Here is an 18,577-nt window from a genome sequence, read left to right on the forward strand (position 1 = left end):
TTATGTGAGGGCTAGGCTTCCCTGGTGGCACAGTGGTTGAGAGTCCGCCTGCCGATGCAGGGGATGTGGATTCGTGCCCCGGTCCGGGAAGATCCCACATGCCGCGGAGTGGCTGGGCCCGTGAACCATGGCCACTGAGCCTGCACGTCCGGAGCCTGTGCTCCGCAACGGGAGAGGCCACAACAGTGAGAGGCCCTCGTACCCGAAAAAAAAAAAAAAAAATGTGAGGGCTATTGCGTCTACATGTTAAAAGTCTAGGCTGCCCCATCTAATATGGTAGCCGCTGGTCCCAAGGGGATATTTTTAATTATATTTAGATTAGTTAAAGGCAAATTACTTTGTTAACAATTTAATTCTTCAATCACATTAGCCACATTTCAAGTTTCAATAGGCACATTTTCATCATCACAGAAAGTTCTAGTTGTCAGTCCTGGTGGAGACAAGTTACCAAACTATGTCCTGGATGCTAAGAACAAAACTGGGCCAGTTTGCAGAGGAATGGGCATATTGCCTCGCGTGCTACTCACCGTAGACACCGGGAGACTCTTCATCCCAGGTCCCTTTTATGCACCTCTCTAATCTTTGGCCCAGTAAGCTCAGAGATTTTTCCAAAAGCCATCCAGCTGCTTAGTGGCAGGGTTGGGAACCCAGTGCAACTCACTCCTAATTCACAGCTCTTGCCTCCATATCACTATTAGCATCTTCTCCAGAAAACTAAAGCTTCCCAAGCAGTACTTTAGTTCAGTTCAGTATAATTTCACAGACATTTCTTGAAAGCTTACAATGCAATAGGCACCATAATAAGCCTTGAATATGCAAAACCAAGTAAGAGAAGCTTCTCTATTCCCAGAGTGTGTCAAAGTGTTAAAAACAGAAAGGCCTAGTGGGAAGCAGCTGCGTAGCACAGGGAGATCAGCTCAGTGGTTTGTGACCGCCTGGAGGGGTGGGATAGGGAGGGTAGGAGGGAGGGAGACGCAAGAGGGAAGAGATACGGGAACATATGTATATGTATAACTGATTCACTTTGTTATAAAGCAGAAACTAACACACCATTGTAAAGCAATTATACTCCAATAAAGATGTAAAAAACAAACAAACAAACAAAAAACAGAAGGGCATGCTAGGTAGAGTGACAGCACCAAGCAGGGACAGGTCTGTCCTTCTTGGGAAATCCAGAAATGCTTCATACACGCAGATATGCTTAAATTGGGTCTTGACGATAGCGCATCCCCCAAACTCTCACATTTACACGTCTTCAATATTCTCAGTTTTCTCCATACTCTGGAAGAAAAGAGGTTAACTCCACTTTTGAACCTGACCTGATTTTTCTTTAACTTCACTTGAAAGAGTTAGGTATATTCAACTCTCTTAATTTGAACTTATTTTCTCATTTTCAGGCCTGGTTCTATATATGTAAAATAATTTTAAGCCTTCAAATGAAATAAAATAAAATACTCCTGTAAGACTGAGTCATCAATTCCATTTTGAACTACATAAAAGCAAATACAGAATTTGAATGAGTGGTCATTTTTCAGCCGGTCCTGTGGGAAATGTTTAAACGCAGGTTAGAAGCTGGGGTTCCCAGTTCTCAAATAAATCACGTTCCTGTGTTTTAACAGATGCAATGCTCTTGGTGGCAGGGCGACTGGAAGGACCATTCAACATTGAGTCGGTCATGGACCCAATAGACGTCAAGATCTCTGAAGCCATCATGAACATGCAAGAGAACAGCATGCAGGTGTCTGCAAAGGTATTTGCCTTAGTCATTTGTCTGCTAATAAAGAAAGTGCAGTAATCTGAAACTGAAGTAACTGGATATGTCGGCCAGGATTATAGATTCTAATACCTTGTCCGTGAGCTTTTCCTCTCCCGTGACAAGTTTGCTACTTCATTATAACTGTCTAACAAAATGGCATTGAGAAAGGAAGGAAGCTTTTAGTTTGCAGTTAATCATGAAGAAATTATTGGCTGCTAAAAAGTGTTGGAGAGCCCCAAGTATATTGACTAATCCCTCACATTTGTGAGCCATTTGGGGGGAATTTTCTTTTTGATGGTTGAAATGTCTGCACACCCTCACCCTGTTCTCACTCTCTAGGAACTTCTAATTACGTCTTCAGCTGCACAGACCAGGCACATGTTCTCTGTGTTTGCTTGTAAATTTTTAAACATTCCATCTGACTTCCTTTTGTAAGGCTATAATGGAACCCTCATTAATGAATCTTCAGAGGAAAACGCCCCTTTGGATGAAGTCGAACACACGTTTTTAAAAATAGTATATTTTTATAAATCCAGAGAGACGAGGATTCTGGGTTTGCAGCTGCAGAACACAAATATCAGAAGTACAATTTTTTTTAATTTTTTCAAAATTTTTATTGGAGTCTAGTTGATTTGCAACGTTATACTAGTTTCAGGTATACAGCAAAGTGAATCACTTATACACATACATATATACGCTCTTTTTAAAATTATTTTCCCATATAAGCCATTACCAAGTATTGAGTAGAGTTCCCTATGCTATACAGTAGGTTCTTATTAGTTATCTATTTTATACATAGTAGTGTGTATATGTCCATCCCAGTTTCCAATTTGTCCCTCCCACCCTTACCCCCTGGTAACCATAAGTTTGTTTTCTACATCTGTGACTCTGTTTCTGTTTTGTAGGTAAGTTCATTTGTACCCTTTTTTCAGATTCCACATATAAGTGATATCGTATGATGTTTGTCTTTCTCTGTCCGATGACTTCACTCAGCATGACAATCTCTAGGTCTACCCATGTTGCTGCAGATGGCATTATTTAATTCTTTTTGATGGCTGCGTAATATTCCATTGTATATATGTACCACATCTTCTTCATCCATTCATCTGTCAATGGACATTTAGGTTGTTTCCATGTCCTCAGAGTGGGAGAGAATATTTGCAAACAATGTGACCGACAAGGGATTAATGTCCCAAATATATAAACTGCTCAGGCAGCTCAATATCAAAAAACAAACCAATCAAAAAATAGGTGGAAGATCTAAATAGACATCTCTCCAAAGAAGACATACAGATGGCTAAAAAGCACATGAAAAGATGCTCAACATCACTAATTATTAGAGAAGTGCAAATCCAAACTACAATGAGGTATCACCTCACACCAGTTAGAATGGGCATCATCAGAAAATCTACAAACAACAAATGCTGGAGAGGGTGTGGTGAAAAGGGAACCCTCTTGCACTGTTGGTAAGAATGTAAATTGATACAGCCACTATGGAGAACAGTATTGAGGTTCCTTAAAAAACTAAAAATAGAATTCCCATATGACCCAGCAATCCCACTACTGGGTATATACCCAGAGAAAACCGTAATTCACAAAGACACATGCACCCCAATGTTCATTGCAGCCCTCTTCACAGCAGCCAGGACATGGCCCTGCACAGTTTTTATTTGTCCCCACCCAGCTGAGAATAAATAGGACCTTCCTTAAGCAAAATTTAGAAGTTTGCACTGAGTCTCTGGCCTTTTCCTTCATCGCCCCTTTTATCCACACTGATGACTACACAGTGCCCTTCTGTTCTTTCCACCAGTCTCCCTGTCCTGAAACACTAACCAAATCGGCATCAGTCCTTTCAACCTGCTGACGGAGTGACTGCATTTTAATTGAAAGTCGTTCACACAAAAATATGTCAGGCAAAGAGTTACGTGTTTAGCTTTCTTCAGTGTTTAAAATCCTTTGTGGAAAAGATTTCACATATAATCAAAGAGAAGGAGACAGGTGGTAGGGAGAAATTGCCGAGCAGGAATAAATCCATGGAATCTGACTAGGTCTCCTTGGCTGAGTATGAATCAAACTAGCTTTGGGCTGAAAGTAGGGTGAGAAGGAATCTGGCCTGGGCCCCTTTCTCTCTCTCCTTGGGAGACAGATGGGCTGAGAGTGTCACAGGCCTAGTTTCGGGTTTTAGTGAGCTTGGGTTAGCCTGTGTAAAGAAGTATACTCCAAGGTGCTATCACCTATTGGGGAAATAGCGCATTTGGGAGTTGCATGAAAAGCCATTTTCTTTCTTTCCCATGAAAGAAAAGCAGTTATCTATCCCTCTCAAATCTATTGCCTAGAAACCAATTAATGTTGTTTTGAGAGGCCAAATATCCCAGCAGTGCTTGAGTAACCAGGCTCGATAGTAACTGATGTTCAAAACAGCCCTAGAGAAGCGGACATGAAAACACAAAAGTGTCTGTGGTTTGAGAACATCACACACTCCTTAGAAGCAGAGCTTTCCATTGGTATGTGTGCATACGTGTTCAAGTCAACTTTTTCTATTAAAAATTCTCTAAGAGGTCAGATGGACTCTCTTTCATACCAGAATGCGGATGAGACATTTTTATGGAAGTTGTCCAACCACATTATAATATTATGGCTGTTAATAAGGCATGCACTTTGAAAAAGACACCTTTCGTTGTAAGAAATATCTAAATCAAGAATAGAAATAATGGGAAATTCCCTGGCGGACCAGTGGTTAGGACTTGGTGCTTTCACTGCCGTGGCCCAGGTTCAATCCCTGGTCAGGGAACTGAGATCCCACAAGCTGTGAAGTGTGGAAAAAGAAAGAGAGAAAGAGAGAGAGCGAGAGAGAGAGAGGGAGGGAGGGAGGGAGGGAAGGAAGGAAGGAAGGAAGGAAGAAAGAAAAAGAAAGAAAGAAAGAAAAAGAAAGAAAGAGAAAGAAAGAAAGAATAGAAATAATGTAGGGCATGTAAGAGTACACTCATGACAGGATACAGTCTGAAGGATCATAAAACAGTAGTACCAAAAATCTCAACTAAGCTAGAAACCAAAAAAAAAAAAAAAAGAAATGTATTTGATAGTCTTGACCTAGAGAGAAGGAGATGGAGTGAGTTTAGGGAGGAGAGAGAGGAGGGCAGCTAAGCTCTGTAGGAAAGAGGGATGGGAGACAGGGTCTCATCTAGGGGACAGTGTGGAGAAAGGACCAAAGCCAGCCTTTAGTATGGTGGAGAGGTTGTTAATTAGGGGGTTGAAATTTGGATAACTTTAGCAGAAAACACCAACAGGATCTGTGGATGGAATGGACATGTTCTGAAAGAGGTTTTATTTCTTCAAGGGAATGGAATTTGGAAACATGTAGTTTCATTTTCCACATAAGCCACATCCATGAAATTATGCATGAACTAAAGTCTAAAATCTATATTCTAGCTAAGAACTGGACGGTTGAATTTTTCCTTTTGCCAAGGAGCCCTCAGTCATTGTTGATAAACAGTCTTATCAAATTTGAAATTCTGGATTTCCAGACTTTGCCTGGAGCATTCGCATAACCAGCGACTTTGTTAATTTCTGATAGCAGAGCTTCCGGTGAGGCCAGAAGCTATTCCCTAATTGGGGGGCCAGACACCCTGAGGGTTGTGAAGCTCACAAATTAAAATGACTTTTTACTCCAGGATACGATTGGCAACTTCTCCTTGGAAAATCATTTACCTTATTACAGCAGTTCCTGATGGAAGTCATTCCCAGAGGCACGTTGAGAAAAGCAGCAATGTTTATAACTACCAGCTCATATGGGTTGAACGCTTACTGCCAGGACTGTACTGTGCTTTACATGGTTTATATTATGTAATATTTATAACAGTGCTTGTGATGACATGGATCTTCCCCCCTTATCTTCCAAATATGGAAACTAAGCCTTAGAAAAGTTAAGGAGCTTATTACAAAGGTCTTATAGTGTTTGAAGGAGTACACAGAGGAGTGTCTGATTCCAGATCCCACGTTGCTCATCTCTGCATCTTAATGATGCAGGTGCCTACAGAGCCAATCCCATACAAGGGTGGGATTTAGTAAACATTCACTGAATAGATCAAGTATTAAGAGAATAGGGAGGGCCGGAGGGAGAGGCAAGAGGGAGGAGATATGGGGATATATGTATACATATAGCTGATTCGCTTTGTTATGCAGCAGAAACTAACACAGCATCGTAAAGCAATTATACTCCAATAAAGATGTTAAAAAATAAAAAGCAAAAAAAAAAAAAAGAGAGAGAGAGAAAGTTCAATACCTTCAGTAAAAACCTGCCTGAGATGATAAGGAAACAGAGGCGGCAAAGCCAGGAGAATTCAAGTTGTCTGTCTTTCTCTCTGATTCCCTTTACGACTATACCCAGTACTTCCCACCATGCTAAATGCTAATGAAATATTTCTCTTATTAGCCTCATCATTCATTGCTTCCAACCTTTCCTAGAGCTTTAATAGTACAAAATATAAAAGTCTACTTTTTTCTCCCTTCTTCTATCTGAAGGCAGAGAGGAACACATCAGTTTCAGATATGAAATTCCTCTCCTGTAATTGCAGCAGTCCTCATCACATCTATAGGAGGGAACAGCTCATTTTTTTTATTGAGGTGTAGTTGATGTTCAATATTATGTAAGTTTCAGGTATAGGAACAGCTAGTTTTTTGTACCTAATCAGTGAGATCCTGAATTACAGAGATTACAGATTAATGAAGAGAGCTATTCTCATCATGTGTGTTCAGTCTCAAATTTCAGATCTGTTTTTATAGGTAGAGTCACATCCTTTTTCCTTTCCCATTTAGCCCACAGCTAAGCTGTTTGAGGGTAAGGCACACGGATATTCCTTTCAAAAAAGGAATTGGCTATTCCAAGTTGTATAATCAAGTTACAATATTTTGGTAATAACATTATGGCATTTATTTCAAACTCTTGATTTGTGTGTCCTTTATATAATATTATATTATATATATTATGTAATTTATAACATATATCATTATATTAACATATAATATTATTTATATACATATTTTTAAGACTAGGGACAATAACATATTAAAATTTTTCTTGGTTTCTTTTTGCACAATCACTTAGTAACAATGACAATCATCATGGTTACCATTGGTTGAGTACCTACTATATTTCATTCAGTAAATAGCCTTCATGTACCAGGCACAAGGAATATGGTAGAGGACAAAACAGATTCTCTGCCCAAGCATCAGTCTCTTTTTAGATGCCTTATATATTTATTTCAAATCCTACTGCAATCTTGTAAAGCCTTCATTTCCTCATTTTATAAGTAAAGAATGTTAAATTTAGAGAGATTAAGTTGCTTGTCTGCGGTCAGGCAACTAAGAAGTGGCAGAGCTGGGACTGCAGCCCAGAACTGTCTTATCCAAAGAAAAGGATTTTCCCAGCAAGCCACTGTTTCCTCAGTATGTATCTCCCCACCAGATGGACCAGATGTAGTGCAGCATTGGAGGAACCAGCCATCTAAGGGAAGACTGTTGCCTGAAGCCTGCTACTGATTATGATACTAATGATGAGTTTTTCTGACCAGTAGGGAAACCTACTGAAGAGAAACACAAGTTGTCAGTTCTTCAAGCCCCAACCAGTGCTTATTACGTTCACCAAGTTCACAATCTTCATCAATGACAGGAAAGGGTCCTCATTATCCCACCATTTCTGTTAACCACCCAAATCAAAGGAGTTCTGAACTTTGCAGGTTTGAGAAAATTCTCCAAAGGAAAGGAGAACTAAACTTGCTGAGTGTCTCTGCCTGTGAATTTCAGATGTGTTGATAATCTCCTTTCTGTCCTATCAGGGAAGATGAAACTGATCTCACTATATATAATTTAACTGTATTAGGAATAATTTCAAACCTAATCCAGGAAAAGATTGGTTTGTCAGATATAATCTAAATTAAGAAGGGATTCTTATTAAATTCCAATTGAAACCATCCATTCAACTAATACTTATTACAGACGAGGGTAGAACCCATTACAGAAGAGCAGCATGGCCTTCAGTTACTTAATTTTCTCCAGACAATTCTTTCCGAATCTACAGCTCAGATGAAGACGAAAAAAGCTAAGAGAATAGAAAGGAGAATGTAATAATTTCTGCCTTTAGCTAATGGGTCTTAGTTTCCTCATCTGTAAAGAGAGGGGTTAATGCAAATGTCCCCTTTCCAGCTTTATCAGTTTACAGCTTTATGAACATTATCTCTTCGGTAACGATTAGGTTTCTTTTTCTAGCATTCAGATATTTTTCTTATCTCTGGAACTTTTTCCTTTCAAAGCATTCAGGTATAAATAATATCCTGGGAGTTCACATGGAAAAAATATCTTCCTTCAGATATAAGAACATTGATTAGAATTAGTTCAAATAAGTATATTTTTATTCCAATAGCATTTACCATTCCTTTCTTTGAGCCCCTGTGTTACGTGTGCCCTTCTTAAGGCAGTGGGCACATTATTCCTTGTGTTATGATTATTTGTATACTTGTCTTCTCCTTCCCAGAATTATACGTTATTTTACTCACTCTTACATTCTACAGAAAACCATTCTAACGTGCCATTTTACACATGGAAGCAACAATACATTTTGTCGAGTTGAATTCAGAACATGAAAGTATAATGCCAGAAAGACTTCAACAATAAGGAATAGAAAATACCTTAAAATATACTTGAAATTAGTCCTGTATTCTTTAAAATAGCATAAACGTTGCAAGATCAGATTTTGATGTCAGACAGCCCTGGGATCTGGTTTTTACTAGTTGTGTGAGTTGGGGCAAATTATTTCTCTGTCCAAACTCAATTAACTCACATTAAAAATGAGGAAGTAGTATTATCTACTCATAAAGTTGTTTGAGGGTAAAATGATATAATCCATGTAAAATGCTTAGCGTGGAATTTGTCAAATCAAAACTACTCATCGAGTTAAGTATTTTCATTGTTATTATGGAAAATGCCTATGCTACGTAAATTCTAAAGAGCTTTGACTCTGTGGTATTGCCTCATCCGTGATGGTCTGTCAGCTTGTCACTAGCATCTAAGATCAGAAGAGCAGATTTGAGAGTCACACACCTGCATTTGAATCCACTCACGCCTGGCATTATTTTCAATGGCAGAGACTCACCTGGAAAGGGACATATATTTCTGCATGGCCTACGACATGGCACGTGGCACTGAATAAACATCTCATCAACAAGGCTTTTGGGGGAAAGTGGGTTTGAGGGCAGAGTGGAGTGGATGGAGGTGATGACAGCAACCCAACTCTTGTCCATGCCTATCAGTGGCACTAATGCCAGCAGAGCAAAGGGTTTTAGAGGAATGTCAGCGGCCTCAGCCTAACCTCACATTATTCTTACATGAAGGGGATAATTGGCCTATTCCCTTGACAAGTGGTTCCGTCCCTTCTGCCTGATCTCTGAGAAAAAAGCACACGGCCCTTCACTTTATAAAGCTTTGAGTTCTATTTCTATTTCCTCTTTCGTTTTGAAAAGAGCAAGTTCTCAATGACTTCTAGATTCAGAATACTTTTTCTGTTTATTCAAATTTCAAAGCTAGTATTCTGCCCTCCAGTTCTCACTTATAATATTCCACCAAGAAGCAGTGACCTTGAAACATCTTTGATTCTTTGATTTCTTCATTTCTCTACAGAAAACCAGAATCTGTTTCTTTCCTGTGTGTTAACATCACTGGACCACTAAGCCAGGTTTTTCAGATGCTAGATACAAGGTGGGGAAAAAGACACCTTTTCTTTTAAAGCAAAATGAAGGTTTGAAAAAGAATGCTTATGATGCATGTATAGGAAGTGCATCCAAAGCGAGACAGTTTTAACTTTGCTTCCACGTAAAAGGTTTTTTTTTTTAAAAAATGTTTTTTCTCCTTTTGATTATAAAGGGAAACTCCTGATTATCTCTAACCTTTGGAAATTTATCTTAAGATTTTTTTCATGTTAACTTCAGGGCAAAAATGAGAAGATTACATTTAATGAAGTCTACTCAAGAATAGGTGATGGAAACTCACTTCACTTTTTAACACTCAGTGCGTTCTTAGAAACAGAGCAAGATACCCTCTTGCTTTCCTGAAAGAAAGTCTTCTTCCAACCTCCTCCTGCCTTGACAGAGGAGAAACTGCTTCCCTAGAGCCATGCTTCCCATGGGCAGCAGACTACTGCATTAGAGGAACTTCAGTGGCCTCTGACCAGTTTCACAAATACACAGTTATCCCCGACTCTTAGCACTTTCCTTCTACTCGGGACTATGCGGTATGGTTTGATCCTGATGGAGTCATTACCCCAGCCAGCCTGTAGTTACACGTGTGAAGGAGTTACCTCTGTGAGTTTATAGCAACTCGTTCTGCCAGAAAATTTGGAATTACATATGGCTTTCTGTGGGTCTTTTTTTTCTAACACATTTTACTCCCCTCTTTTATTTTGCCTCCTTATCGTTCCAGAATATATCTTAAACATCAGCCAATAGCTGAGATGCCCTTTGAAAATCAATCATTTCTTTATTAATACATGTAATCTGTTAACTAAACAAAATGTTTTTAAAACACGGGGTTCATGGGGATAGGTCACAAAAAGAGTTGTTGTGTAGAAAATTTGAAACATCTCAGACACAATTTTCTGGGTTGGCTACAGCAAAGGTAGGAGTTTTCATCCCAAATCTCTCTCCAGCCCAGATTACTCTCCTGATTACACCTGTTTATCCAACTGCGTGCTACACACGGGCACCCGCCACCTCAGACACACCTGTCCAAAACCAAGCTCACTGTCCTCCCATTAACCCTTCCTTCCCCAGGTTTCTCCATCCCAGAGAACGTCCCCCCCCCTCCAGCTCTTGTGTCCTAGCTAGACACCCAGCTGACCCCTCAACTCCCCCCATCCCCTTGGCCCTCACAGTCAATCCATAATGAAACCCATTAAGCGGTCATTCTAAATTTCTTTTGAATCCATCCACAGTGGCTCCCCTAATTTTATCATCTCAGCACATGGATTATAGCCTCCTAATTAATTCCCTGCCTCTGGCTTTCCCCTACTCCAATCCACTCCCCACGCTGTAGCCAGAGGGATTGCTGAAAATGCAAATATGTTCACATTACTCCCCTGCTTAATATCTTTCCATGGTTCCCCGTTGCCATTTGAATAAAACCCAGACACGTTCCTGCACGATGAAGTCCTCGGCCTGCCCCTCTGGATCCACCACTCACCACTCTCCCCACGTTAAATTATTCAGGTAACTGTTGAGCACTGATTGTCTGCCGAGCCCAGTGCTAGTCGCTGTGGACATGGTGGTGAATAAAACCAACAACAGAGCATGAGTCCTAGTAAAAGTTTTAGTCTAGGAGGTGAGAGAACCTCTGTGTGCACCAGACGTACAAATGGCCTAGGCTCTGTTGCTTGGAAGAAGCATCCTTTCTCATCTCTAAGTTTTTGCATGTGCTGTTGTTCCCCATCCTGAAACATTCTTTCTATCCTCCCCATTCCCCCACCCCAAATACACAGCATTCACCAGGCATAATCCAACTATTTCTTCACTTTCCTGGCAAGATTCAGTGTTATACTGGGAAGTGTTTGTACAACCAGCTCTCTGTGCAAAAAACATGCTAGTTTATAGTGTTTGCCAATTTCTGGGGTGTAAGTTTCAAGCTACCAACATAATGTCAACTGAACATAGTAGCAGACCACAATGTAACATTTTCCCCCTTACGGGTACACTTGGCATACTTGGCATACATAACCACAGGAGCATAAATAATGGTAAAATAATTAGGAAGTAATGAATTTTCAGTATATATTACCTTTGCTTTTAGTATAATTTATATGATTTTAAATGTATACAGTCTAACTTTTAATAATCACTCTGTTTAATGACTGGCTTGCAATTCCTGAAAATTTAACACGTGGTCTTATGAGCCCGTTCCAGCACATGGCTGCTCTCCTGAGATGCTTTCTCTGACTGTCCGGTCTGGGTTAGCTGCCTCTTGTGGGTGCTCCCATAGCATTTACTACATTCTACTCTAATTGCCTGATTTCTTGTCAGAACCCTCATGAGATCAGGGACATGTCCAGCTGACACATCCCCAGCACCTAAGTCTGGCCTTAGTGACACTCTACAAAGATTCGTTGAATAGTAGTTTGAATGAATGATACAGAGCCAGGCTGTTGAAATTTACACATGTATGTAAATTCTGCAAAGTGATCTTAAAGAATTGCTTTCAACCTTGTAAACAAAGAGCATATGAAATAACAATTTAGTGAGGCCAACAGAGTTAGGGTTTTTTTCTCCCCACACTCAAAATATGTTTTGTTCAGCTCCTTGTCACTCCTCCCTGCTCACCATTTTGGAGGCAATAGCAAGGTGTTCTGCTGTTGAAGGAATGCAGAACCTTCCGGGAAAAAAAATCATCTTCTCCAGCAAATGGAAGGAATTTGCTTTTATTGAAGAAATGATTTTAGGAAGTATGTAACCCATCTGACAGATTTTTCTGAAAGCAAGCTGCATAGGCATCAGGAGTAGATGTTTAAATCCTTGAAACCGACACAATCACTGGCTTTTGAAAACTGAAGCCAATGAATGCAAAGTAGCCAAAACCGAAAGCGCTAACTTGACTTGATTCAGTCCAACCCAGAATTCTCTACACAGAATCCTGGACCCATCCAGGGACTCTGAGTTTGCTAGAGAGCTTGGCCAAAGGACCACTGTAATCAATCTTTAAGGAAACAAAAGCATGAATCAGAGAGCAAAGAAAAAGAGAGGAAGAGATGGAGAGAGGAAGTAGGGGGAGAGGGAAGGGAAGAGGAAAGAAGAGAGAGAAGAAGAGAGATTATTTGGAGTCAGAGGATGAAAGCCTGTTTTCTTGAAAGGCAATCCATCAGTAAAATTGGCACACTAATAAAAGTAAAAACATAAAATAAAAAATGCTGATTCTTAAAATGTATGATGAGTATAATGACTTTATATCTAAAGAAAGAAGTCATTATTAAAATGTTTTAAGTTTGTATTTAGGAAAACACTTCTTAGGATATTAGCAGATTGTTGTTAGGAACCAGAAAAAAATGTGCAAAAGTGAGGCCCTGGGGTGTCTAGTTTAATCTTGTGTCATGGTGATGATGGAGCTCTCCTTGCTACTGCTTCTAATGAAATGGGTTTTTAAATATTTTAACTTACTTGCATCGTTGAATGAGGATATGTGGACGCACCCTTGACACCCATTTCAGTCTTCACGTTTCACTTCCGCTTTGAGAACAGGCCCCCAGCTCTGAGCTGAACCTAGATGATGAGTAACTGGGCTGTGATACAACTGTGTGCAGGCTCTGCTGCTTTTTACAGGACGGGGAGATCGGGAAGCAGCCGCTTCTCTCCAGAAGACTTGCTCTCAACTCGCCTCCCAACAGTTAGAGCCAAGCCTATTTTATACACGAAGTCTTCTGCTCTCTAATTGTCCCATCAAGCACAGCAAGTAGCTATTATCAGATGAGCAAGAAACCAGCTTTTTTAAACAACAAGGTCCTGCTGTGTAACACAGGGAACTATATCTCCTGGGATAAGCCATTATGGAAAAGAATATTTTGAAAAAGAATGTATATATGTGTAAAACTGAGTCATTTTGCTGTGCAGCAGAGATCGGCACATAATAAAGCAACTATACTTCAATTAAAAAAAAAAAAGAAAGAAACCGGGGGCTTCCCTGGTGGCGCAGTGGTTGTGAGTCCGCCTGCCGATGCAGGGGACACAGGTTCGTGTCCCGGTCCGGGAAGCTCCACAACGAGAGAGGCCACAGAAGTGAGAGGCCTGCGTACAGCAAAAAAAGAAAGAAACCGGATTTTTTGGTTCTAGTTATCAGTTAAACCAAGTTGGTGATTTGGTTTTGCCTTAAGTTGGCACAGTAAGTGGAGTATAGGAGATAAATTTTTTTTTAAATATGGATGGATAATTCATTGTATTTTCTGAAGCCTAAGGAAGAAGGGTTCAACTTTGATTTTGAGATAACTGACTGCTGAGATACGTGTATGAAACACGTAGCCCTGAGTCTGGTCCATCATAGACACTCAATAAGTATTATTTCTCTTTCCTTTCCTGTCTTTTCTTTCTCATTACAGAAATCTACCTCCTAATTGACTTCAATAAATGTTTGCAAAAGGCAGAAATTACAACTAACAATTTTACTTATAATCTTTCATTTCTGATTTTTTAAACACATACTGTGTGCTAGGAACTCTTACAGATTCTGGGATACAATGGTGAACAAAATGTATAAGGTCTTATTCTTCATAGATCTTAAATTATTCACGCATCACTCTGCATAGTCCCTAGATTTGATTTGTTACCTGTTATTGTCCTATTTGATTATAGATTACATCAGTAAAGTAACAGTACATCTTTTTACCTCATTGCTTCAGTGTCTTTTCTACGTATCATATTATTTTATCTTCACAACAGCCTTGAGATTTGGGGACAACATAGTACCCCTGCGCCACACAGGTGTAAGGAGAAGGACGGAAAGCAGGACTCCAAGCTTTTAGACCCTTATTGGTCACCCTCCTATTATACTTGACTCTCGTGAAAGAAGTGGCCACACTTGGACAAAATATATGTAGAGCCCATCAGATGTGATAGCTTCTGTTTCCTTGGGAACAAATGGGATAGATTTGAATTCCCCAAGTGGTCATCTAACAAACAGTTCACTCATTAACACTCTAATGTAAATTAGAATCTAATAAGTAAATAAAACATCATTCTCAAAACATCAAGTCCAATTAAATCTAGGTAGCATAAACTGTCACCCCTACTACTATACAAGATTAGAGTTTTGTTTGCAAATTTCAAAATGATGTATGGGAATAGCAACATCTTTCGCACCAGAATAAAAACCCACTGAGTAGAAACTGAGAAGATAAATTTTTAAAAAAACACACACACGGGCTGAGACAGGACCGCTGTGCAGCCGTTGCTTCTCAGATTGCCAGTAATGACTTTGGTGAATGTACAGTCAACCCGCAGAACGTAAAGGGGACAGGGAGGTAAAAGCTTGGATGCCTCTGAAAAAGTGCACACTGTGTTATTTATTTTAAGGAAATCTGTTAAGATGCTGCAATGTTCTTAAAGGAATAATGCTTGTACTTGGAAACCTGAGACAGCACTCCAACCTGTTCTCACCACACCCCCTCTCTTTCTTGTTTCTCCAAACAATAAAATGTCTCTTCTTTCAGCACTTTCTATCTTTAAGGTCAGCTTCTTTCATCTCAGAATGCCAACATACTTCAGAGACGTTATCTTAGTAATCCTCTTAAGAGAGAGGATTCCCAAGCTATATATTCCCGAAATCTACAGGTTTTGCGAGTCTGCTAGGTGGGAAGGATAATTTCTTTGTACCTCTGTAGCATCTGTCTACACTGGGACTTCCAAATACTTTTCCAAATTATCTAATTATCCTTTTCAATGTTCCTTGGAGGGAGCCAGGCAGGAGGTAGTACTGATTCCATTTTTTCAAGGAGCAGAGCTAATGATTTGTTCCACGACAAGGTGACTTAGCCTGAAGCCATATCCTCCGGAAAGTTCTGTTGTAAAGAGAAGACCTGTATAATATTTCTTCTCTTGAGTTAAAGGTAGTGGAGCGGGGAGTGGCTTCACAAATACCTCTAGGTAAGTGCAGTTACATCTGAATCACTTCTCCTCTTAGCTAATTAGAGCAGACCTCCCAGTGTGTCCTGGTATGTTCCCTGGAACACCTTGTAAGAATTCCTGGAGAACCCTTGGCCAGATAGTTTTTGGAAAACACTACAAATGAGCTTCTTCCTTTTGACGAGTCAAAACACATGTTACCCTGATGAAGCCCTGCTAAGGTACCTCATTTAACTTGGACACGTGGAATCCATTGCTTATGTAACAGCTGTTAACAGCCCGGGAAATAATATTTTGTGGAAGACATTTAAGAAACATCAGCCCAGACATTTTCCCCCCTCAAATCTCCTTACTCAGAAAACAGAACTAGAAAGAACCGATCGCAGAATGATATAATTAGCTAATTATTATCAAGCACTTACTTTTCCAAACACTGACTTCTATTTTCCTGCCTTAGGTATTATTGCATTTTATCATCACAGCCTATCTGTGTGGTAAATAATATTATTATTCCCATTTGACAGAGGAGGGAACTAAGGTTCAGGGAGGTCCTCTGAATGCTGACGTGGCACTGGGCTGTTCTCAGCTCCTCCTGTCACCTGTCTGCATACCTGCCCTCGGTGAGTGTAGCCAGTTTCGGGGTTTTAAATACCATCTTTAGGCTAATGATCTAAATCTGTATCTGCAGTCCTGACCACTCCCTGGGGGAGAACCTTGATCTACAGACTCATTGAAACTAAGAACTTTCCCCCTCACATTATTCCTCATCTGTTTCTACCCTTATTCAAAATACAGAATATTGGGGCACCCAGACCACCAGGAAGAAGGCTAACTGGTCCTTTATAGGAATAGAGCCCTGGACCTCAGGAGGCCCAGAACTTTGCCTAACTATACTGCTGCTATAGCAGGCTCAAAAACATTGTGTGAGACAGTCCAAATGTTCTGCATGGGAATTCCTTCTGTCAACGACCCCATGAAACCCATGTTTGAAAAATATTTTGTCTAGCTAACAGATTGCACGTATTGAAAATGAAATTATTAATTTTCACTTTGCATGTCATCTAAGTTATTTGACGGATATATGCTGTTTAAGATACATTCTCTACATGAGAATCATACGGGTGTTTTAAATCATTCCCGAACAAAGACAGGGTACGCTGATGTTCTGGTATCTTTGTGTTGTTTTTTTTTTTTTTAGGTTTTGTAAGTTTCTGAAAAACAGCTCTTGATCCCTAAGCTTTGCATTTCCACACTAAAGGTTATCTCTTAAGACAATTCCCTTTCTCTAAGGGTATACTACAGTCTGTGCTGAAGGCCCTTCATGATTCATATCTTCACATATTGTGACAGATTTCTATGAAGGTTTCCATCTGATTATGGGGTTAGGTGTTGTTTCCATAGTAATTAGAAGCCTCTGTCTTCAATTTGGATCATAGATCATAGACCCAGCAATTTCTGCACTGAAATCATCTTCAAAATCCAAGCCTGATATAGATAACAGAAAGCTACGAGCAGGAAGCTATATTGACTTACCTATGTTCTATCGTTATAATTAACACTCTCCCCAAAAAACAAAAAAAAATCATACAACTGGTAAGGTTTTTTGTTACAATGAAATATCTCCCCTGGGGCACTAATATTCTTTCAGGGAATTTCTTGTTCCTTTGATTTAACTTAAGCCAGTGAGCCAGGTTCTTCCCAAAAGGCAAATTAAGAAGGCCTGTTAACTCTTTCCATGTGCCCAGCTTCAAGAAATCTCAGCAAAGCCATTAATATTGTTTTGCCCTAGGCTTTATACTTTTTAAAAGTCAGCTGTCATTTTCGAAGCAATCCAGAATAGCACACTCAACCGAACCCTGGAGCTTTGGAAATGCTAATGCCCTCCATCAGCAACGACCTTGCCGCTGGGAGGTGATTTAGGCGGTGGGCAGAAAGGGGCGCACTAGCTTTATCACACTGGTTTACACCATCGGCTTCAGAAATTGTGTGAGAGAAGAATAATCAATAGTGTGTTAAGGCCAACCTCGAGGAATGCCAAGACAAAGTGCTCCCGCTTTGCAAAGTGCTGAGTGGAAGGAGAACTTTTGAATACAGCAAAGGAGAAATCAGCTGTAGTGGTAAAACTAAATGAATTGTGTCTCAGGGTGGAATTCGTCATTGGGAATGGCACTCAGGAGCCCTTGCGTACTTCAGTGGAATCCCATAATATGCCTGATGAAAAACGCTTGTTTTGGAGTTAAACAACACAGAGTCAAATAACAAAACCAGAAGGAATGCATTCCAAACACACACGTGTACTTTAAGAACTGGATGACAGCGTCCCGAAAAGTTTACTGAAAGAAGTATCCAGGGTAGAATCATCTCCTGTGTAGAAACGGAAGAAACGCGAAGTTGAACTTCATCAAAACTTCCGGAAAATGGGGCTTCCCTGGTGGCGCAGTGGTTGAGCGTCCGCCTGCCGATGCGGGGGACACAGGTTCGTGCCCCAGTCTGGGAAGATCCCACATGCCGCGGAGTGGCTGGGCCCGTGAGCCATGGCCGCTGAGCCTGCGTGTCCAGAGCCTGTGCTCTGCAACGGGAGAAGCCACAACAGTGAGAGGCCCGCGTACCGCAAAAAAAAAAAAACTTTCTGAAAATATTACTGGATTTCCTGTAATTCTGTCAAAGGGATTATCTCTTGATAACCAGCAGAGAGTGCGAAGCTTCTAAAATTGGCAAAGGAGGTATCCCCACACCACCCTGAGTAAAACCACTGTGGAAAAGAACTAGCAGCTTGGTCCCTGAGATCATTACAATAGAATGTTTGATTTCCCCTGGCAACCCTAATTGTGTCATGAACAGCTGTCAACAACAAAATTAGAGGAAACTGTCATTATAGAGAAATTATCCACATTTGCTTGTCCTATTTCCACATCATTGCTCAAGCGAGTGTTTTCAAAGAATTCTTCTATTAGAGGTTTTCATTACTCAAAGAGGAGACACTCAAGTTATTGGCCTTATATGCTATACATGAAATACATTTGTCACAGTAACAAGAATCCCAAACGAATGTTTCTTGAATGCCAAATTCAAGTACATGAAAATGTCTGGGACATAATTTCTTTAATCCTGAAATCATCCTATGAGGTAACTATTACAATTCCTACTTTTAATACAGTCCATTCTCATTATTTGCATA

The 18,577-nt window shown here is 40.1% G+C and overlaps 1 protein-coding gene across 1 annotated transcript in view; it reads left to right on the forward strand.

Annotated features, from left to right (window-relative positions):
- GPC6 (glypican 6) overlaps window positions 1-18,577 on the forward strand; it is a 1,076,096-nt gene that overhangs the window by 965,109 nt on the left and 92,410 nt on the right. Inside the window, exon 5 of the mRNA XM_059996234.2 lies at window positions 1,620-1,750. Coding sequence (XP_059852217.1) covers window positions 1,620-1,750 — 131 coding nt within the window. The remainder of the gene's footprint in view (window positions 1-1,619; window positions 1,751-18,577) is intronic.

The sequence above is a fragment of the Delphinus delphis genome, chromosome 18 (genome assembly GCF_949987515.2).
Source record: "Delphinus delphis chromosome 18, mDelDel1.2, whole genome shotgun sequence".
NCBI classification, from domain to species: Eukaryota; Metazoa; Chordata; class Mammalia; order Artiodactyla; family Delphinidae; genus Delphinus; species Delphinus delphis.